This window comes from Carex rostrata, chromosome 1, assembly GCF_964058835.1.
Source record: "Carex rostrata chromosome 1, lpCarRost1.2, whole genome shotgun sequence".
Taxonomy (NCBI): Eukaryota; Viridiplantae; Streptophyta; class Magnoliopsida; order Poales; family Cyperaceae; genus Carex; species Carex rostrata.
This window is the reverse complement of record NC_135918.1, coordinates 645,706-668,143: the sequence shown is the minus strand read 5'-3', so window position 1 is coordinate 668,143 and position 22,438 is coordinate 645,706. Positions and strand designations below refer to the sequence as shown.

At 36.7% G+C, this 22,438-nt stretch overlaps 4 protein-coding genes across 10 annotated transcripts; 2 read left to right on the top strand and 2 right to left on the bottom strand.

Moving 5' to 3' along the window:
* Positions 1-1,025: 1,025 nt before the first annotated feature.
* LOC144550753 (Autophagy-related protein 13) lies at positions 1,026-5,096 on the bottom strand. 3 transcript variants are annotated; one of them, XM_078298677.1, is made up of 5 exons: positions 4,929-5,094; positions 3,574-4,820; positions 2,934-3,052; positions 2,701-2,751; positions 1,026-1,592 (listed from the first exon to the last, which is right to left on the bottom strand). In XM_078298677.1, the coding sequence occupies exons 2-5, from the start codon at positions 4,552-4,554 to the stop codon at positions 1,280-1,282; spliced, it is 1,464 nt and encodes a 487-aa protein (XP_078154803.1). In that variant the 5' UTR covers positions 4,555-4,820; positions 4,929-5,094; the 3' UTR covers positions 1,026-1,279. The 3 variants fall into 3 exon arrangements, with proteins under 3 accessions (XP_078154803.1, XP_078154801.1, XP_078154804.1); XM_078298675.1 differs by having other exon boundaries at positions 3,574-5,096; XM_078298678.1 differs by lacking the exon at positions 2,701-2,751 and having other exon boundaries at positions 3,574-5,081.
* A 1,415-nt stretch (positions 5,097-6,511) lies between these two features.
* Positions 6,512-11,202, top strand: LOC144550678 (uncharacterized). Of its 5 annotated transcripts, XM_078298671.1 has the most exons (5): positions 6,577-6,790; positions 6,923-6,987; positions 7,064-7,144; positions 7,229-8,708; positions 10,828-11,202. In XM_078298671.1, exon 4 carries the CDS (start codon positions 7,336-7,338, stop codon positions 8,656-8,658), a length of 1,323 nt encoding a protein of 440 aa, XP_078154797.1. In that variant the 5' UTR covers positions 6,577-6,790; positions 6,923-6,987; positions 7,064-7,144; positions 7,229-7,335; the 3' UTR covers positions 8,659-8,708; positions 10,828-11,202. The 5 variants fall into 5 exon arrangements, with proteins under 5 accessions (XP_078154796.1, XP_078154797.1, XP_078154798.1 ...); XM_078298672.1 differs by lacking the exon at positions 6,923-6,987; XM_078298670.1 differs by lacking the exons at positions 6,923-6,987; positions 7,064-7,144 and having other exon boundaries at positions 6,512-6,790.
* A 1,739-nt stretch (positions 11,203-12,941) lies between these two features.
* Positions 12,942-17,276, bottom strand: LOC144564811 (WAT1-related protein At5g64700-like). Its single transcript, XM_078314413.1, has 7 exons — positions 17,246-17,276; positions 16,901-16,963; positions 16,701-16,817; positions 15,957-16,203; positions 15,414-15,572; positions 14,752-14,903; positions 12,942-13,535 (listed from the first exon to the last, which is right to left on the bottom strand). The coding sequence occupies exons 2-7, from the start codon at positions 16,945-16,947 to the stop codon at positions 13,385-13,387; spliced, it is 873 nt and encodes a 290-aa protein (XP_078170539.1). The 5' UTR covers positions 16,948-16,963; positions 17,246-17,276; the 3' UTR covers positions 12,942-13,384.
* A 2,853-nt stretch (positions 17,277-20,129) lies between these two features.
* LOC144550668 (protein BYPASS1-LIKE-like) lies at positions 20,130-22,005 on the top strand. Its single transcript, XM_078298650.1, has one exon. The coding sequence runs from the start codon at positions 20,326-20,328 to the stop codon at positions 21,535-21,537; it is 1,212 nt and encodes a 403-aa protein (XP_078154776.1). The 5' UTR covers positions 20,130-20,325; the 3' UTR covers positions 21,538-22,005.
* The last annotated feature ends 433 nt before the right edge of the window (positions 22,006-22,438 follow it).

Here is a 22,438-nt window from a genome sequence, read left to right as displayed (position 1 = left end):
TAGGGTCATATATACATTATAAGTTATTAACTATTTTGGATTCAGAAACCTACTATAATTCTAGCTCTGAACCAAATTTAAGACTTTAAAAAAGAAAGACGCAGGTTAAAAATATTCAAAATAACACTAATTAAATTCAAATGAAACAAGAATGGTGCCTGCTGCTACTCATTCCAGAATAGTACGCTCGTGTTATCAGAATCCAGACTATCGGATCTATAACAAAATGATGGAGAGCTCAATTCTAATTCAAGGAATATTCAATGTAAACCATTCGAAGAAAATCGATTCGCATAGTCTAGAAAAACCTTGCTATTCCCGCTAAGCAGCAAAAAAAATGGTAGTGAAACTATAAAGATCCTTTATATTCTGATTTGTGGAAACAGACTATACAAGTCAAATGCAATTAATACACACACTCTCACTACTAAACTGTCTCCTTTTTTGGAAGGAAATAATTAAACTGAATAGACTAGGGCATTCAAGCAGTGCCTATCAAGTTGGCAATGGAATACACAAAATTTTGGCATGACATATGGTATTGCTAATAATTGCTTTGATTAATTGTTGGACAGGAAATATGGAGGAAGCAACAATATCTTATCTGCACAAATAGAAGTTTTTGGAGCTGGATGCTGTCCCTCTTCAGTGCCTCGCCCCCTATCACCCTGCCAGAAGAAGCTGAAGACATAAGGCCATAAGAGTACCACTAGTATCCTTATTGTTGACTGGATAACTTGAGAATTTAAAAATTATGTTGCAATTTTGAATCCTAGTCATTATGTAATAAGATGTGACTTAAAATGCTGGAGTCCTCTACTTTGGTACCAGATGTTGTTTTGCTGAAGTGGGTAGTTTTTTCTTTGAACAAAAGATGTAGATGCTGCATAGCGTTCTTTTGGTGGTTGCTGAGAGTTTATTTATTCACACGGTGTACAACATGTGCCTCAATTGAGGACCAGATAAAGCTTATAGGTACCAAATGCACGGATAAAAACACTGCAAGCTCAATGACCAACAAGAAGAAAGACAATCATTTCAATAAAACAGAAGATTGATTTGGAATACACCTGATAAAAACAACAGGGCACCGGTGCAATTTTACACCTATCAAACTAGTTCAAATAAACACACGGCCATGTCAGTGGACCTCATCAAGCTCAGCTTATATATATATATATATATTTTTATATATATTCCTTTTTCTTTAGCTATGAATTAGAGCATCAAATTAGTATCATGCTAGCTAGATATAACATTAGTACTTTACATATACACATCAAGGCATTTTTATTTCCTCCATATCTTTTTCAGGGTTAGTTTCTTCTTTATGTTTGGCTTCTTTATCAGGGCATGATTCTGACGGATGGGGTCCACTCTGGCTTAAAATTGAATCTCTCATATGCATGTAATTCCTCAGCTCTTGTAATGCATCAGCTGCAGTTCGTGGCCCAGATGGAGCTGGGTTTGGATTCTGATCCAGGCTGTTAGATTTCTCAAATCCAATTTGCAATTTTGGAGCTGTCGTAAGCATCCGCATGAGTGCACCCACAATGGCACCCTGAGACCTTTCCCCTTCGTAATTGTGTGTCCTGTTTATATAAAGGAGAAAAAATTAATGATTAAAGACATGCAGCGCTATCATGGTTTCATACCAACTAAAACAGGTTTGATACAAGTTAAAATTGTTCTTTTTGATAACAAGAACAATAGTTTCATGCTGTTTTAGTTTGATACCAGGTCAATATACATCTGGATTGGTGCCAACCAAAACAGAGCCTGAACAGCTTGGTGTAGATACTGGAAACCTGTTCTTAGAAAAGACATTGATACCAACTGGTACAGTGCATTTCTGTTATAACATAGCGCTATTTGTACCTATCACAAATAACATATGGTGGTAATATTCAACCTAGTAGACTAAAATGAATGTCTGATTGTTTGTCAATTGAAGATTTTTAAATTCAGCAAGTACAATGTTTTTAGTAGTGCAAGCAATATTGGCCACAACTACACAGCAATTCCTCTAAATTGGAAAAGACAACTTTAGTTAAACTGAGATGTACAATTCAGTTAAGTCTCAATCACCCTTACAGGTACAAATTATACCAGCCAAAAAAAAAAAAAAAACAGGGAGAAAATAGAATTTGGTGAAGCCAGTATAAGGTACCATGAAACCTGACCATTCTTCCTGCCATAACAAGACTGCCTCATAATTAGTCACTTGAGGCTCCAAGGAGGAAAAGAACGAAATTTGCTATCTACCCAATTAAATCTCAGTATAAGAAAAGATTTATATTTTTACTGTCAAAAGAAGTAACACCCTCTATATGTCGTAACATGGATATATCTTCTTTGTGTTGTAAGTATAACACTTGCAAAAATTCCTTACAAAGGCAGTAGAGCTCTAAAATCATTTTCTGGAAAATGACCGAAAGTACCCTTCTTTTCTCACTTATCTCCTTTAAGAGGAAAGGCATGATTTTTGTTAACTGGAAGATATAAACCAGGAGAAATGGGCACATTTACAATGTTTAGAGGTATATGCAAAATCTTTTATTTAACATAAGCATATGAAATATTAAAAAGGATGCTGGAAATTGCCTATAAATGTGGTTTCCTTCTTTTTGACCCATTAACCAACAGAGGAATATTACACCCACATCAAAGACAAAGCACAAGACAGTTGCAGGGAGTTACCATAATAAACAGCTTTTCTTTCCACCAAAATACCATAAACCAGCAGAGCACCTGGATGTCCATACTATAATTTAGTGCTTCAACTTAATACTGACCAGGTCGTTACCAAATTGGTACGAGGTGGTATTGTTTTTTCAGGCCTACACTTTAAACAAATATCAACTGTAGTTACATGCTGCCCTGAGCGTAGCTTGTTCAGGAGCATATCTCAAAAAAAATGAACCGAGCATTACCTGTTAGTCGCATCTGGAGCAAAAGGATAATTGGCATCAGTGTCTTCATTCAAGTCAAGAGACAGCGAGAATTTCACCCCCACCAGGTAACGTGTGTTGTCTCCACCTATTGATATTTCCTAAAGCAAAGATAAACACCAATACACCATAGAAGTTAATAGTTATAGTTATAGTTATAGGTCAACTGCTACGTGTATTTCTACCATTATAGGCCAACTGTTATTCAAACAAAGAGGTGTAACAATCTATGAAATGGATGCTATTCATTTCTTTCCCATACAAACCCTTAGCAATGCAGTACTGAGATGTTTCAGCGCCATTGTATCATAACAATCTGCCTCTTGGTACAGACAAGACACAACCCCACCTTAATTTGCAGCCTTTAAAAAATACAAAATAGAATGTTTCAGTACTAAGCTGACAGGGCTATGCATGAGCCCAAGCAATTGAGTGCACAGATTCAAATGTAATCCAATTCCAAACCAGCAAAAAAGTTCGTTCTTTTAGTTTGATGGACAATCATATATTTTGAAAGAGAAACCATCAAGTACATACCAGCAACATAAAATTAAAGTACAAATTCCTAGTACTGAAACACTTTACAGCATCAAACAAAAAATCAGATATACTGCACACATACCTTAGGCAGAGAAGTTCCGGTGATCAGCTCCCCGAATCGAACAAGTTCGCTATCACCCCTTAACAGAGAGGCTTTCTGGGGAGAAGAAGTTAAAAATGGGTAGCAGCCTTCAGGCCCCTTATTGCTCTTTTGTGCTTCTGGCAGCGGTGACAGATTCGGTGCTCCCAATCGGGCAGCGCTCCAACTGTGCCTCCTGCCGGGTTGCACACAAATGGGTGTAGAACTGCCTAAAGGCAGAGCCTGAAACCGCTTTAACGGGTCAGTCGTTGGGCTACCCACATAATCTGGTATGAACTCGGTGGACAGAGGAGTCGACGGTTCAGACCCAATACTAAAATCATCTAAGACGGGCAAGTATGATACCCAATGGCTAAGCCTGCCAGATGGGGTCTCAATTGGGGCTAAAGATAAATGCCTCATTTCCGCCTCTTCTAATCGGGATAACGGGTTTACAAATGGCTGGATTCTGTGCAAAAGGCCTAAGGGACGGATCCGACCCGAAGAGTTGATCTCTCTGAAGAGATTGTAAGCTGGCAACAGCCTCACAAGCATGTACAGAGACCTAAACAAAAGGGTGGCACCCATGTAGTAAGTTCTCTTGGATTTTCGACCCGTACTGGGTTGTTTGCGGGTCTCGTACTGCACAACCCATCTCTCTAGAAGCTTTTCTGTGCCAGATACACGGTTTACAAGGAGAATATCTATGACCAGTGGCTCAAGGTTGCTCTGTCTCCAAAAATCAGAGTTTTCAAGTGCGGCCGGGTAGTCGTGAAGGGCCAGGTTGAACCAATTGTCACGGGGGCCGCTCGATCTGGTAGAGGGTGAACCGCTGGAGGAGGATGGAGATAAGGGAATTTGATCGTGTGAATAATTGCGAGAGGAGACAAATGGAGAGCGGGATTGCAGTATGACAAGAAGGCTTTTTGCAAAAATTGCAGTTATCACTTGTTCGGTAGCTGGAGTTTCTGAAGAAGAAGCCATTGGGGAATTGTTTTTGTAATTTTTTTGTCGTTGAGGATTTTCCGGGACTATTTATGAGCAAAGCTTGAGTATTTGAGGTAGTTTGGAGGATTCAAGAGAAAAGTGGGAGAATTGGATCGGAAAAAAAAAGTGTGATCAGCTTAGATTCTAAAAAGTTCTTAAGCAAACTCACACACCAGTAGAAACCAACTTAGGTGAACTTTAGAGAAAAACGAAACTTAAGCAACAATACCTTCTCAGATTCTTCAAAGAAAATACTCAAATAACTGTTCAAAAATAAGATAAGAGAGGAGATTGTATCAAACAACTGGATAAGAAAGCGACTGAAAGTGTCAAACGTAACGACTTTAAAAGTAAGCCGAACGGCGACCTACCTTCCTTCTCTAGTACCTTGTTGGAATGGAACTTAATTCAATAAATTTGGGGGGGTTTGCAAAATATGAATTCCAATTCCCCCGTCTTCGATGACACTTGAAACCCTCACAGTAGGTTGAAGAAGAGAGAGGAGAGCGAAGAACTGGAGAGAAGAAAAAGCGGGCGAAAACCGAATGGACTATGCCACTGTAGTTCCGATAAATTACGGAGAAGGCACCTGTGAAGAGAAAAAGACGAAGCGACGACTAGGGGAAAGAGACGAGAAATAAGCGTCGCCTGTCGCATTTCAGATCCAGTCCCACGCACAGCAAATTTCCTTTTCAAATCGGTCCGTCCATTTTATTACAATTCGTGCAATCTCAATCTCAAATGACAATCCTACAATCTACAGAGCAGATCCTCGCGGCACACATCCAGCGAAGGAGAGGATAATAGCATTGCTTGTCGTTCTAAAATTATGCAAGTTCCCTTTTTGGTTCCTTTTTATTTATAGTACTCTTCTGTTTTTTTTTTTAATTATATATATTTAACTAGTTTTTTTTTTTTAAACACTAATATTTTTCTAAAAGAATGTTTCCTATTTATTCCTGTAAAACATTGTCAAAGTACTGTACAATGACCTATATTTATCTATGAAATATTGTTACAACTCCATATAAGATTAGGCACTCTTATTTTTGTGATTTTATTATATATCGACATCAGAGTACATGAAGGTTTTTTTTATTGAAAAAAAAAATACCCCATGTAAACATCCTTCTTGTTTTATTGAATGTTTTTTTAGGAAAAAAAAAATCAAATTTTGGACTTTTTTCCAAAATGACCAAATTAACCCATAAAACTTTTATTCGTACAAAACTAATAGTTAAACTTTAAAAAAATAAATCAAGTCGATACCTATCAACCTATGTCCTATGTGATTAAAAAGAGGACAAATTGACATATGAACTTTTATTGATACCAAATTTGACCTTGGACTTTTAAGAAAAAATTCAGTTGCTCATTTTAACAATGACCAATTATACTGCTAAGTTGATTATTTTAACAGATGTTGAAGATTTTAATTTATTTATTTTAGGCACAAGAATCAATTTAGTGTAAATGAAACTTTTCAATTTTATTGAGAAAGTTAAAAGACCAATTTAGTGTAAATGATAATTGAAATATCAATTTAGTTTTTTGGGAAAACTTTAAAGATCACATTAAACGTAGCTTAAACTCAACAAATACTAATAAGAAATATGCATCGCATATCTATTCTCAGGTGCAAAATAGATTTCTAATAATTCACCCATATATTTATTCCATATACGGTGCATGTTTTATTTATATCCAAAATTAAAATAAAATTTCAAAACATATCTGTTTCGTCCGGTTTTTTTCAAAAATACCCAATCCGGAAAAAAAAATTCCATAACCACAATATCAATTCATAACATTTCAGGGTCTTTACTATATATTATGATTATGATTTTAAATGCGAATGACGTATGGGAAAAAAAAATTCCCAAAGTTTCGGGCTTATTACCTACTTCCCCTCCAATAATGCGGTAATCTCTTTCGTCTCCCCCATTTTTCTCCTGGTCACCGAGTTCGTGCCCGGGTTCCCCTCGCCCCCTCCTGTTAGTTCGTAAGTAGCCCCCTTTCGCCACCGCTATCCCTGTCGCTCTCTCTTTTCCTGGCGTCAGTGAACCCCCTTTCGTTGGTGTGGTCCATTCTCTCACTGTCCTGACCTTAACTCAAGCCAAGGCAGGTCTCTCTTTGATTTGGATCTATTTGATTACGAGTTTTCTATGATTCACATCGAGTTTGCACGATAGTGAACGAATCGAGTTTGATCCTTGTTTGCAGCCCTACTTCGGTGAGTATTTTCTTCGATGATTTAATATTGAAGCTCTTTAAAACTGTGTACAACTGTACATAGTTGTGTACTTAATTGTTTAGGCTGCAAAGTTTGTCTGTGCTCGCTTGACGTTTAGTTTTTCATTATTAGGAAAGAATTGCAAAACGAAGCCGTATAGTCTTGCAACTCCGTGGAGTGCTGAAAAGCTAAAACTGGTGTTTTTTTAAAAAAAATTTTAGCTTGAGGCCTCTTTGTACTAGTCTCACTTGCTTTTACACTGTGTTTGTTTAGAACAATCAAAGGATTCCGGTTAACTCATTGGCCTGTTGAGTAAAATATTTCTGAAGAGGAAAGTTTCAAGTTTGCTTCTCGGTATAGTATTTTCAAGCTCTTTTATAGCAAGGATCTGTTCTACTTTTGATGTTATTCGAGATTAATTATAGTTCCTTGTTCCAGATTCATTGGTTCCTCCATCCAGCATTGCAACATGAATTTCTGTTTGTCTCTGCAACAAATTTAAAAAAAGAGAGGGTATTATCAACTAAAAAATTTGACCTTACAAAATGGAAGGAAATATACCTTCTGGTAACATGATGCAAGGTGCTGCATCATATAGTGTATTGGACCTGCAAACCTCTATGCAAATCCCTCATCACCACCATCACCACCACCTCCAGCAAAGCACCCCCAACCCTAACCCTAATTTCTCCCACCCGGGCTTATCAGCAGCTGGATTCTCTCACCAATTAACTCAAATCCCCGAATCAAGTGATCCGCATTCTGGCATACCATTCATGGATTATGGAAAGAATGCGCCTGCAATGGACCATGGCAAGACCCCAGTCTCTGATGAGGATGAGGCTGTGGGTCCCACAGATGAAGGTACTGGTCCTGGCCACAGTAGTGACAAAGGAGGAAAGAAAGGTTCTGGGACCCCTTGGCAGCGCATGAAATGGACTGATGCCATGGTGAAATTGCTTATCACTGCTGTTTCGTACACTGGAGAAGACACGGGATCGGATTGTAACGGAACAAGACGTAAGTTCACCATCTTGCAAAAAAAAGGGAAATGGAAGGCTATTTCCAAAGTCATGGGAGAGAGGGGTTGCTATGTGTCCCCACAGCAGTGTGAGGATAAATTTAATGACTTGAACAAGCGATACAAGCGGCTGACTGACATTCTGGGTCGAGGTACATCTTGTAAGGTGGTTGAGACTCCCACTCTCCTAGAGCAAATGGACCTTTCTGACAAGGTGAAGGATGATGTCAGAAAGATCTTGAGTTCAAAACACCTATTCTATGAAGAAATGTGCTCGTACCATAATGGAAACAGGATTAACCTGCCAGCAGACCCTGCATTACAGAAGGCGCTCCTGCTGGCACTGCGAAACCGGGAAGAGACGGACCTGACAAAAAGAGGGTTTTCTGGGGAAGTGGATGAGGAGGAGCATAGCATAAACAGTGAGGATGATGAGGAGGAGGACATGCATGAAACTGATATGCATGCTTATTCTCACAAGAGGATGCAGGAGGATAATCCGTGCTGCGGCAATTCAAGCTATGGTAACTCAGGAGGCCATGGGAGGAGGCTAGACATAAACCAAGCATTGATTGAAGGGGGATCAAATTGTGGGAATATGAGTTGTGGAGGGAGTGCAGAGCAGGCGTTGGAGCTGGAGAAGAACAAGCTTCAATTGCAGGCACAGTCGCTGGAGTTGGAGAGGCAGAGGTTTAAGTGGGAGAGATTTAGCAAAAAGAAAGATAGGGAATTGCAGAGAATGAAAATGCAAAACGAGAGGATGCGGCTCGAGAATGAGAGAATGGCGCTCGAGTTGAAGCACAAGGAGTTGGAACTTGATCTCCAGATGAAGCGGGGGTCTCTGTAGTCAGTGAAGATTCTTGTTTAAATAGAGTTTGGGTTTCTTTCTGCTCCAAGGTAAAATATTTCTTTTAGTTTTTCTTAATTAATTTTGATTTCTGGCCAAAATGAATATTTTTGTAGGATCTAGTATACATTCTAGTTTTCTTTTTCTCGTTGGTAATTTAAAATAGAAAATTACATAAATATGCCGCAGACACAAACTTTTTACAAAAATATGAAGAACGCAGGCAGGTTTATCTGCCATTTTGGCACTGTTAACATTCCTTCTGAATCGGGAGACTTATATTTGGTAGTGTCTTATTGCTATTTGATAGAAGCACAATGGTCAATAGGATTATTTGTGTCATGGTGCAATAAAAATGTTTAATTGTTCTTTCAACCCAAACACGATGGTAGGAGCTATGCATGCCTGGTTGTTGAGACTTGAGATAGTAGCACAACAATCTATGAAGCAAACACTTCTTTCATGCAAGTGTTATGAGCTTTTGCGTCATTGCATTGAAACAACTGCTCAGATGTAATAATTGATTACTCTGATGAAACATTGACAATGTCTATTCCAGAATTTTGTCAATTTTCTTACTATTTTGAAAAAAGTTTGTACTGTGGCCATATTATGAAAATTTTAAATTACCAAAACAACAATAAAAATTATATGCAATCTATCAATCTATCAATTTGTACTGCACGGAAATTTTGGCATGAAATTATATGCCATTTGGCTTAGTTTTTTCATTTTTCTACACAACATGCAATATTCTCTAGTGATTTTTTTTGTGCACCCATCATAATTATGTCTTGTACACCCTTTCCTCTCTCCAGTCATGTCTGTTCAACAAGTTTGGTCTTTTACTAATGCCCCTGCAACTGGACATAGAATTCCATGCATTCTTATGTTGCATGAGAAGCATTTTCATTTCTTAAACATATGGCAAACTATTCCTCTTTCCATTATGCACCAGAAATAGGGATAATTTGCATTTTGTTTGAAAATTAAAGCAACCAAAGAATTTAATTTCAATAATGGATATTTCTCATTGTCTAGTGAAATGGGTTTTGTTCTGTTCGATGATCCTATCTCTAAATGATTCCAGAAACTCCGTGTTTGAGGCATACTTAGGTTGCAAGTTGAAATGAATTTATCAGATACAAACTCCTAGATATCTATTATCCAGAGATAATACTAGAACTTAAACTCTATATACACAGGTAGCATAGCATGTTCCTTGATATTAATATATAAATATTAACATTGCCTTCTGATAGTTATGTTTTTGGTCAGGACTGGGTTTGGTTTGGGTCAGGATCTGTTTTGTGTTTGGATTTGTAACAAGTACTCTTAGAAAATTCTCTCTTATGTTATACGGGATAAACATAGAGGATTTCTACTCTCTTTTTTTTCCTAAAAAATAGTATAACATACCATCGAATGGATTAGTAGTTGGAAAAATTGGTTGTGCAGAACTAAATTTATTAATTGAAGTTTGTTAAAAACATACATTATAGTTGTATTATATTTGAATTAACAAAAATGGACTCAGTATGGACTTGCAAAATCAGATGCAGCTAATTGATATTTTCATAAAGGAAATTTGGAATAAAAAATGGAATATATACCAATATTCATGGGGGCATTTATTTAGCCAGGTTTGCTCTATTCAAACCACCTGTCTAATGGACAGTTTTTAATATTTTTAATTTATCCTTTTCAAATTAGCATAGAGTTCAATACGCAGGAAAACACTGTTTGTAAAAATATAGATTGAAATTTAAAAAAACAATAATGTAATTAAAAAAAACACTGTTTGGAAAGGAAAGTACGGCCATTTTTTTTTTTTGGTAAAAGGACAGTTATGGCTTTTATCTGTGGGCGGGATTATCAATTTTGAAAAAGTTACACTTTAAATTTTACCTTTTTTTATATTTTGTTTTTCAAATTTCTGAAGTTCTCCATACTGTATTTGCTATACTTTGAAATTTTCTACAACCAAATGTACTTTAGCACTATAATATGGTACTAATAGCTGGTACATTACTTTGTGTAACAACGAAATGTTTCTTGTAATTACAGGCTTACTAACCAGCTGCAATAATAAGATTTGGTAACCTAGAGCAAAATCACTTTAATGGCCCAACATACAATCTTTGTTCTAATATTTTTTTTACTTTTCAGGTGTACATTCAATTTTTCAGTGGCTTCAAAATTGAAATCCCGGGTTAGAGATGATAGCACTTGTAAAACAATCCCATGTAGGAAAGGAGGAGCTTATTTTATTTTATTGTTTTGACACTAGAACACTCTTCTAAGCTATATGTTGACTTGTCAATTATATTGACGTACCTATTCTTCAAAATTGTACTTCCATTCTATGTTGAGCTTGTAGGAGAGGTGTAATTCTCACTTGGTAAGTTCAGGTTTGTATTGGGTGGCCTGTGGGGTGAAGCTATATTACATTCTATTGCTATCTTATTTTTATTTTGTATTCTGAAATGTTGTTCTTGATTCACTCAGTTTCATTAAATTTTTATTATTGATTATTTGGTTTAATTAGCTTGCTCAACTTTCAGCCGACTTTTTTATTAATAGTAAATAAGAAAAAAAAATCGGATTCTGACCCCGAAATCTGGGCGTTTGTATTTTGGGCATAACTTTGTGATTGGATTGACGTGAAATAAAATCGCCGGAAAGCTCACAAGAGAATTGCATTCTAGATCAAAAGATTTGACCAATCTTTTAAGTACTTAATTTACATCTAAATCTTAAACATTAAGCATAACCCTGATTCTAAATCGTAAATTAGCGATAACCTAATATAAACCCTAAACTTTATGTATAACAATCATTCTAATGTTACAAATGGGTTCAGTCAACTAACTACATTACTGGAAAAATCATTTGTACGTAAAACTAGAATTATTGTTATATATAAGGTTTAGGGTTGATATTTAGTTCTCGGTAGTTTACAATTTATATTATATTAAGCTGCTGGAGGACTCCATAAACTATGTCGTCCGGGGAGGATGCCATAGTTTATGGCCTTTTGTTTATTTTTGAATAATTTTCAGTTTTGTTCCTGTTTTTGTTTTTGTTTTTGTTTAAAAAAATCGGAACTTTCAGTATTGCTTAAATTGGGTCTTTTCCTTTGTCAATATTTATTGGCTAGGTTAATAATTGCGGGTTTTACTTTTTAAGTTCAAACTGCATTATAGGCACATAAAATCATAAAATTAAGTTGTTATATAAGGTGTTGGTTCTCGAGCCACGCAGAAGCTGGAAGATGAAAACCAGGACAAAAGCACAACATCGCTCGACTGGCACTTTTTGCGAGAATAAATAGTGACTTTTGTGACGGAGTACCATTGTAAACGTGTTTTTTCTATTCGCGACGGTACTTTTTGTGACGGACCACCATCATAAATGCACTTCTCTCGCAAAAAGTGCCTACTTTGTTGTTGTGGTTACATTTCCTATGCAAATCTGCCTCACCCCAATAAAAGCTGGAACTGATCAAGCACAAAGTGCGAGCTGTGTGCCTGTGTCCTTCCTCAGCCTCTAAAAGCTATGAATAATTGAATATTGTACTGCACAGCTGTACTTACGGTGCACAGCTGTACTGTACTTGTGTTAACTTGCTACATCTTGCCTTATACTGTATATATAAGGTCTGATACGAACGGAAATAAATGATAAATTTGCTCGATTCCAAAGGATCGCAAGATCCCTGCAATTCTAATCCCAACTGTTCATATGTTTTGAGATTCGTGCACAAAATCTAACTTCTTTTGAGATTCGTGTATTTCAATAAATGAATGGTTGGGATTGGAATCGCAGCAGATTTGCTTCCGATACGAACAGGTCAGCATGGATTGATTTCTTACACTGGTTAAAATTGTTCATTGAGCAAATTTGTAGTTCCACTTCCAAATTTTTGTTAAAATTTGGCTGCAGCTGCCTATTGTATTAATAAAAAAAGGAGTCTACATCATACAAACAACAGGAATTTTTGAAAGAGAAATGTGAAGGTCGAGCCTTCAAACAACAGGAATTATTAACAGCCTAAAAGCAATCAAGACAACAAAGCTAACAAACCAATAACAACTAAAGAGGAGCCAACAAAAGACCAGTAACAGGATAGCACCAGTATCCCTGGTGCCAGTACTTCCATCCTGGAAAAGGCTGCCAAGTGTGAGCATATCTCTCTCTCTCACTGGTACTGGTACTTCCGTTATGATATAGCGTTGTGTGAGCATCTCCCTCTCTCCCTCTCTCACACACGCACACCCAGATATAAGTGATTTTAGAGATCTTGCCTTGTGTGGGCATTCTGATGTACATCTGAAGGCCCACATAGCTCAGAAACAATTACACCGCAAAGCATCCATATTCTCTCTAGCTCTTTTTAATTGTGAAAAAACTTTGTTCCTAATAGGACCCATCAGTGACAAAATTTTGATGAAGTTGCACAAAATATAGTTCATCTGAAAATGAGTCCGGCAATCTAACATAGGGATACACCATCCAGAATTATTCTTATAAAAAAGCCTGGTGCATTTTAAGTCATAATACTCTTATACAACAAATGACGTAATTGTGCTTATGCGCAATCTTTACATGTTTAACATAAAACATTCCTTAAATAAGCATTTCCAGTGTACAAAAAAAAAGTGCTAATCCAGTCATAGCAGCTGATAATAATTGTTACTTGTGATTGGTGTATTCTTCAGTTACTTCAATCTCGAGTAGCAAATGCCCCCACCAAAACCTCTGGTTCATTTGTGTTACTTCGGATACTGGCATTTGTTGGTATCTCTGAACTTTCTTTGCCTTTTCCCCATAAGACACTGTATAGGCCTCCAACCATCAGAAGTCCTCCTAAGACACTGCAAGATAAGTTTGCGGCTTGTATTGGTCAATCAAGATGCAAATGCACTAATTAACCCAAGCATATAGTTTCCGTTCTTTTCTTATTGTTTGCTGTTGTCCTGGCAAACATCCATGGAATACATGGCATTTTTGTGCAATTTTTCTGACTGTACTTGTTGTATTGGAGCTTTGACAAGCTAGAACCTTCTACGTATTGCCAAGGATCAAATATCTATTGATGTTCTGTTTTTTTACCAATAACAGTAATGACCTTTTTAATCTAGTGTTTGGTCTCTGCATCTCCATCCTTACCAAGGTAAAAATAAAGACTTGTACCTGAACAAAACAGAAATTCTGTTTTCTTCTAAATTCATTAACCCACCACACTAAGAACTGAACTGTATAAATTTTCTAATGGAAAAATGCCAGCTAAGAAAATCAAATATTTAAATAAAAAAAATCAAAATTTATACAGTTCAGTTCTTCTAGTGCTACAGGGTTGATGCCTTAGAAGCCCTAACTAAATAAACAAAATCAAATATTTAGATAAAAACCTACAAAATCGAGTTTAATTCTGGTATCCATACACCCCTTCTAAGAAAAGGAATCAGGAATTCCTTCCCATCTCCCAAAATATGCCGTATTGGTTTTGAAGGAATTCTGGCCATTTAATGGGATGCGCCACAAAATTAGATGTATCAGAAAAAATGGATTGGCTAGTGTAATATTCTGGAATATGATGGAAGCTCCAAGCTGCATAACAGTAGTCATATCTTTGTTGAGACCCATCTATTGTGTTTCTTATATGGGTAATATGGCGATTAATATAATTTTTTTAATAATATGAACTTGCTTTCTGTATGTTAATACTGAAACAGGTAACTACAAAGTTTCTACTTCCAAAAAAAAAAAATAATAAATAAGATGACTCAGATTAAAGTTATTCAAAGTTGGCATCATTTCTGAATGTCAACCATCAGAATTTCTGATAAATGTCAACCATCTGTTCTATTCCATTATCAAAGCACTTGCATACAACGAGTTACAACATTCCACCATTACCTTACATTATATACTAAATCTTATATCTCAATTGCTCGGAGTCAGACTTGCGGGAAGTAGTCATTGCAAAATCAGGCAGAAAGATATTGCTGGGCTTACTTACAAATTTCAAGATACAGATTTTACACTAATAAGTGAAAGTTGTTCAGTTATATATTACTATGATATTACCTTCCTAAGTTGATTGTTTCTCCAAGAAAGAATGAAGAACACACCAGGGTAGTGAGCAGAGACAAAGGTTGCCACACTGCCAAGAAAACTGCCCCTTTTTTCTCGATGCACCATGCTTGCAAATAGAACGATATTCCCGATACAAATAGTCCCTAAAATGTTGTCATTATTATTTAGTTCACTCTGTGTTCTTTGGTGGAATATGTAAATTTGGGTGTTCTATGTTTCATTCATTAATATAATGAAAACAAGTAAAGTCAGCTCTAAGAGTAAACTATGAATTTTGTGGTTTATATTGTATTTCAGTCCATGGACTCATCTGCATTAGTTGTACTCACCTAAGATTTACGATGAATAAATCTGGACAATATATCTTGAAGTGTAATGTTCATGCAAATTAAAAATATTTATGCAAGGACAAAAAGTATTAATAACATGGTGCTCTTGCATGTTCCTTTTTATCTAGGCTTATTTTTGTGATGATACAGTATAACTGTTTTGATACTTCTACCTTATTGATCTAGTAAATTTCCACCTTCCATGGACTGTATACTTATTTTCCTCAGTACTGAACAGTGTACTTTTCAATTTGTTTATAGCTGTGGTGGTAGTTTGGTGAATTTTGTTTTATTAGGTAATCACATATGCAGACCAGAAAGTACATTATATGATACTCCCAGGAGGCCATCATCAAAATGCAGCTTCCACTTGTTGAAATCTCTCTCTGCTACCAAAGCAACGAAGAACGATTGAATTGTGCCTAGAAAGTTGCATGTTGCACTGAACATGAGCTTCGATGGATATTGGTTCAAAATGGGTCCCTGTTCAAATTATATTATATTAGAAAGTAACTATTGATAATGCTGTTAGCACCTAAATTGGTGGCAGTCCATTATTACTGGTAAACCTACATCAGACAGCCAACTCTGACAGTCTAAATATTCTGTACCACTTAAAGAGCAGTATCTCTCTACCGAGTCAATAAAATGCTGCTCAACACATATTTATTAACAAGGACCCACAATTAGCGACTTGTACAATGCATTCCGACTACTCAATGCTGGACATATTTTTCAGCTTTATCTTATTTTTTTCCCTTTTTCTATGGTTTGAGCTCTGGCTAAAGCCGATGATCAAGTTCTGGTTTAAACACTCAAAACCTTAATTATTTGAGGAGATTGAATGAGATACTTTTTGCGAGAAACCTGTAAAATGATCCAAAGAGACCATGTAACTGCGGAAAGAATCATGACAAAGGTGCCTATGATCCATTCCGATTTTGAATGAGATCCTTGCTTGCTGTTACTTTGATGGAGAATTGGCCGGTCATGGCTCATTGACTTTAAATGAGGTCCCTCATAGAAGGCAAGCACTAAAACTCCTGCTAGACAAAGTACTATTCCAAAAACTTTTGCAATTCCTGTAGCTTCCTTTAGCTTTACTGATTCGATTCTGCAATAATATATTTGGGAACTTCTGTAAGATATCAATTAGAGGCCAATTGTTAATTTTCACATGAATTGTTCCTCAAAATTTCATCCTTTAGAAAGGACTAATTTGAGTAAAATGGTTCTAGTTTTAGTAACTCATGAGGAAGAACTGTTTTAAACAAATCTAAAATAAAATATAAAGAAGTGCTTAAATGTGGCCATTTCTCCCTGTTAACGAATTCAGCATAATTCAGTAGAATTAATTGCTAGTACCGATGAACTTTTTTCTTCTTTTGTCGTTTTGTTTTGATTTGCATAATAAGATTTAGCCTAGTTCTGTAACTAGCACAGTCTACTCAGAAAAAACGTTTTAAAAGTACGAGGAAGATAATGCCCTATGATGTTGGATTTCCATATTTAGCAAGTAAGTAAGTAGATACGCAACTAGACAAGTGCCAACAAAATGGACCAAGTGGATTATTATCCTTTTCACTATAAATTGTGACAATTAATTAATACCGTAATAAAACAGCTAATGTGAAAGTAACCACAGGAACAGCATTTGTCACAGCTGATGCCACCGTTGATGAGGTGTACTTGATTCCTAAATTAAACAGATTCAAGGAACATGCTACCCTGAAATTTAGTAGTATAAAGAGTTAACAATTTTTTTTTCTTTGGCATAATTGAATATATTCTTATAAAACTTAAATACATACCCGACTGTAGTGAGAAAGAATATCTTTACAAAAATTCTTAAAGACATTCTTGGAGCCGTTTTACTGCACAGAAAATTTACAATTCTTAACAATGGCCTGTCAATGGAACAAACAAATAATCTACTTATAAATAAAATAAAATTGCAAATAGAAGAAAAAGTAGAGTCGGTTAAAGCAATTAGAAAGTTATAAGTGGGCCTGTATTCATCAATTTGTTTTCTTTTAGTTGTCGGAAATGAAAGTTTGAACTTTGAAAACTCAAATCCAATATTTGATTGTAAAATGCAGCTATATATATCTGTAAATGAAGAAAATGAAATGTTCAAAAAAATTGCAAGGGCGTACTGTAAATTGCTTAAACTTCCTTGTGTTGACTGTGGAATAATTAATGCCCTGTAAATTTATAACTGGACATTTAATTTCATTTTGCTTAAACCGATCTACTTCATTTGTTGTGCGTTTACATATAAAATTTATAAGTTTTTGAGTTTATTTGATATCAAGTCAAGCGGTCAAATGTTTGAGTTTTTAAGTTAATTTTAATACATTCATTTTTCAATTTTTTTGCCGCTTGATTTGATACTAAAATAACTTGAAAATATAAAAAAGTTTGCATGTAAACGCATCACTCATAAAGTAAATTGGTTTGAACGGTTTGGATTCATTATTTGAACTCGATTTGATAGGTTTTGGAGTTGGTGTTATATAGACTGAAATGACACTGATGTTATATTAGTCATACTCTTTAATGCTTTCAGACAGAGGTTTACATACTTGTGAGTAGCATTATAAAATGTTATAAACATAGCTTTAAATGTTTTGATATTAGCGCTGAAAATGAAAGTTAGACAACATTGAAAGTTTTTTCTGTTAAACTACTTGGGGGACGCCCTCGGATATGATGACTCGGGGTACCAGAACATTTCTCTATTACATTAGCCCAACTAATATATTAGTATATTACGTTTAATAGGTTGCTTGTCGATACAAATTGCTCACAGCTCACATCCTCTCATGCAAAAAGGGGGAGAGGTGGCTTGCCTCGATCGGCCTAATTCTCCTATTAACCTTAAAAAATTATTATAGATGTAATTAGTTAACTAAACTATTACCGAGCAAACCATAATTTTGAAGGTTCTGAATATATTAAGATTGCGTGGTTATGCGAAATTAGTGAGTAAAAAAAGCGTGGTTATGCATAAAATCTAAGCAATCTAGTTCAATTTAATTTTCTGTGTCTTTTAGATATTTTTCATCACCAGGTTGAATTGACAATAAATTTAAATATAATTGTATTGTTCAAAATAAAATCGTCCTTTTGAATTTAGCATGAGACGACTGGTCTGATTCTCATCCGCCTTTTGTTTTCCTTGTTAATCCCTTCTTCTACTCTTTGACTCCTTCAGTTTTAGCTGCTGCGTGTGCGTGTGCGTGGTCCCCATAACTATAAGTAGGACATGCACATCGATCGTGCCATGTGCCTATGTCTCCGTAAGAGAATCACAAACAAAATTAGGTTCTCAAACTATCTACTAGTCATTACTAGTCATGTCATGTCAAGGAAACATTCCATGCTTTGTGTTTTATATAATTTTTATATATAAGAATAATCGTTACTCGTTAGGAATGGAATGACGCAAAGTATAAATTTTGTGACAACTGCATCGTAAATATTTCTTCTTTTGAATCGACCCGTTAGTTCGTGTTAACGGCCGTACAAACACAAATATCAAAGAAATCAGAAATTTGAATCGTCGTGTAATGGAAATATGGAATGGATTGGATGTTCACACTTTGATCTCACGGATCCGGACAACGCATGCTCCCGCCCGAGTCAAGCGCGGTTCACTCGGTATGGTTGACCTATTCTTTACTTTTCCCAATATACCCAAAAATCAGCCAATATAAAGGCAAATCAAATACCCATTATCGTCATTTCACAATTTTTATCGCCTATCTGGAAACATTCCTCGCACGCTCGGGTGTGGAGTGACGACCCGAGACCCGGTCAAGAAGTTGCGATGCCCGATCCAACACATGTAAACCCATGAGATTTTGCCGCGTGTCAGCGAGAAAATCGCGTCTCTCCCGCGTGCTCTTCGATCATACGGTAGAGAGTAGAGACTCGGTCTCCGGCCGCGGTCAAGGAATTATCGTCTATAAGCGTTTTGGTGTTCTTTAATTACATTTAGTATTTTGCACATAAAACCCTAAACAAAGTTTTATCCAATATATCCAGCGATTGCACCTATTTGAGTATTGATATCAGTGTTGTAAAAAACTTTCTTTTAATTTAGACCAAAGATTTAAATAGCGTTTATCGCGTCATAGCGGACTGGCTAAAAAAACAATGCTATACCCAAATATTCTATGGTCCGCTATACTGCTGAATAGCGCCATAGATTCTATGGTCCGAAAACGCTATAGCGCGCTATTTAGAACATTGATTTAGACTGATTAATCGGCTGATTAGTTGTTGGCGGTAATCAAATCGTCACATATTTTTCCGATTAATCGATTGATTATTTTCAAATTATGATCGATTATTGCTGATTAATCACTTGACGATACTCTATCCGTCTGATAATCGCATACCGTTATTTACAACACTGATTGATATTTCAACTTTATGTCATGATATATTATCCGCAAAAGAGTAATCACGACTGGTTAGTGATGGATGATTAAAATAAATAAATTATTACGGCTCCAAACTATTATTTTGGGTAAACCGTTGACGATAACAATATAAACTTTCATTTGATCAATTTAGTAAAATATTCTTCATTTTAGGGATCATTATAATATCATATCGTAACTCTGCATCATGATCAAAAGTATAATATTGTAATTTTGTTTTGTTGAAATAAAAAAAAGGACAATTACATTATTATAATATATTTGTTTTATTGTGCTCAAGTTATTAAATTTTTGAGAGATGTAGAATAAATAAGTAAACTAGCAAATCAAAAGTAAATAGTTAGACATTTTGAAATATGAAGTACCATAATATTTGTTCAACTTAACGAAACATGTGAAAAAAGAAATCTCTACAACAGGAGGCAGGAGCACATGAGGTATATTAGTTGGAAATTTAAGTGGCTATGTGCAAAAGAGCAAACGAGGATCAATTCATCATCAATTTATTAAATATATATATATATACAATGAGAAGCTGAAGCCATATGATATCTAAAAATAAATAAAACAAATATTCTTTTTTTAGCGCACTAAATTAATCCCCACAATAAAAGACCTATTCCTAACCATCCTGTCTCCTCCCTCTCAATTCACCCAACTCCTCCCCAATTAATCTCTCCCTCTTCCCCTCGGAAAATCCATTAATCATTTAATCTACCATGCACGCGATCCGGAATCCGAGTCAGTTCCGCTGAATTACTTCTCCATTTCCGATCTCAAATCCAATGCCTGCTACAGACTACCAGGGATCCTCAGTTCCGTTCGCCTCTCTCGGGCGATCAATTCTGTCCATCCGTCGCGATCAAGTTCACTCAATGGACGGCCACGATCCCTCAACCGAGCAGGAGCTTGAATCGTTTCAGCGCCGCGTGTCAGACCTCTTCGCCGACTTGTCCTCGTCCCCCGACGAAATCCTCTCCCTTGCCTGGATCCGGAAGCTTCTAGAAGGTTTTCTCGTTTCTCTGGAAGAATTTCGCGTTATATTGTTCAACCACAGGGCAGCGGTCACGCGACCGCCGTTGGATCGCATGGTGTCAGATTTCTTCGAGCGGGCGGTCAAGGCACTCGACTTGTGCAACGCCGTAAGAGACGGTGTGGGCCAGGTATGTCAATGGAACAAGCACGTGGAGATCGTGGTTCAATCCCTCGCATCCTGGTGCGAGGTGGATGAAAGTGGTGCGAACAAAACACGACCTTTTGGTGAAGGCCAGTTGAGGCGAGGGAAGAAAACGTTGATGGATCTAAATTTTCTGATAATGGATGAGAAAGAATCCGCTTCTGCGTCACACCGCAACCGTTCATTTGGGCGGTCAAAGGATTCACACAAGAGCTCATCCTCCTCACCCAGCCACCTCAGCAGTGGGGTCCACTTCCGTTCTCTTTCCTGGAGCGTCTCGCGCACCTGGTCTGCTGCACGCCAGTTGCAAAACATAGCTGCTAACCTCAATGCACCACGTGGACATGATGTAACTGCAACGGCCGGTCTTGCCATGCCCGTTTACACCATCAGTACAGTACTTGTCTTCACTATGTGGGCTCTCGTGGCAGCCATCCCCTGCCAAGACAGGGGCTTACAGATCCACTTCTCAATACCTCGTAATGGATTTGTGTGGTCACCGGCATTGCTTTCTCTCCATGAGAAGATAGTTGAGGAATCGAAGAGGAAGGACCGGCGCAATGCAAATGGTCTTATGAAGGAGATATACCAGATCGAGAAAAGCTCGCATCAATTGCTGGAATTGCTTGATGGTGTGGAGGTGCCAATGGTAGAAGAGACAGAGAATCAATTGAAAAATAGTGTGCAGGAGCTTGAAAATGTTTGTGAAATTTTGAAAGGAGGTCTGGAGCCGCTAGAGAGACAGATAAGGGAGGTGTTTCATAGGATTGTGCGTAGCCGAACGGAGGGTCTAGATTCACTCTCGCATGGCAATGAGTGAATGGACTTCAGGGAATGATTTGCAAGAACGGTGTGAGATGGAGAGAAATTGGGTATAGAGTTCTACGGGCTGGAATTGAAATTTGAAATGCAGATCCATTTCAGATAAGGAGGTTGGAGGTTCAGGTAGTCTATGTTTCGTTGATTCCTGTGCTGTTTTGTCCATGTCGTTTTGATTTTTATGGTAATTAGTATATGTTGTAAAGTCAAAATGTTGGTATGGTGGTTCGGCAGGAGTTGAAATTTGGGGATGAAATTGTTGTTTGGTCTTGTGATTATTATAAAAAATTAAAAAATCGCCATTGTTTTTGGTGAAATGAGTGCTTATTTTTAAGATCAGTAGAACTCCAAATGTGTGCGATAATTTCATTCTTGCTAAATCCAAGTTAGATCAATGTGAATTGTGGATTCATTGATGATTGCTTAGTTGTTTATGAAACTTTGAAACAGCCATTTTTCTGGTTTGATATCCTTTAGTATTTATCTTGTGTCCCTATTGTACAACAGCTCATGATGTACCAGTCAGTTTCAATACCTGCTCAGTGCTGGTATATACTGCCTGCTATCTAGTTTTGACCATGGAGTACATGTCCAAATCGATCATTGCCTTACACAACTGGTGCTTGGAAAATATGAAAAACTAGATATCCAAGCTATGGTCAACAAATTAGAATTTCTAACAACAATGGCCTGGCTAGGTATTGCACTTCATGTTGGTTCCCCTGCCAATACCAGTCGTCTCTTGAACTAATAAAATTCTGGAAAGTGTTGAACTTGGATGTTAGCTTAAATTGGACTATTGCTAAGATTCTGTATCCGCAAATGTAATGTCTCCACATCATTTCATGGTATGGTTTAGTAGTGCCAGTGTACAATGGATTGATTATACTTGCTTCATTCTA

Excerpts from the sequence above, each read along its gene's own strand:
- LOC144564811 (XM_078314413.1), bottom strand. The coding sequence starts at position 16,947 with ATGTCTTTAAGAATTTTTGTAAAGATATTCTTTCTCACTACAGTCGG. Across the intron at positions 14,904-15,413 it reads TCCTGGGAGTATCATATAAT|GGACTATTTGTATCGGGAAT; the intron begins GTACTTTCTGGT and ends ACAACATTTTAG. Across the intron at positions 13,536-14,751 it reads GAAACAATCAACTTAGGAAG|TGTCTTAGGAGGACTTCTGA; the intron begins GTAATATCATAG and ends CTTATCTTGCAG.
- LOC144550678 (XM_078298670.1), top strand. The coding sequence starts at position 7,336 with ATGGAAGGAAATATACCTTCTGGTAACATGATGCAAGGTGCTGCATCA.
- LOC144550668 (XM_078298650.1), top strand. The coding sequence starts at position 20,326 with ATGCCTGCTACAGACTACCAGGGATCCTCAGTTCCGTTCGCCTCTCTC.
- LOC144550753 (XM_078298675.1), bottom strand. The coding sequence starts at position 4,554 with ATGGCTTCTTCTTCAGAAACTCCAGCTACCGAACAAGTGATAACTGCA. Across the intron at positions 2,752-2,933 it reads GCTCCAGATGCGACTAACAG|GTGCTCTGCTGGTTTATGGT; the intron begins GTAATGCTCGGT and ends ATGGACATCCAG. Across the intron at positions 1,593-2,700 it reads AAGAAAAGCTGTTTATTATG|GACACACAATTACGAAGGGG; the intron begins GTAACTCCCTGC and ends TTATATAAACAG.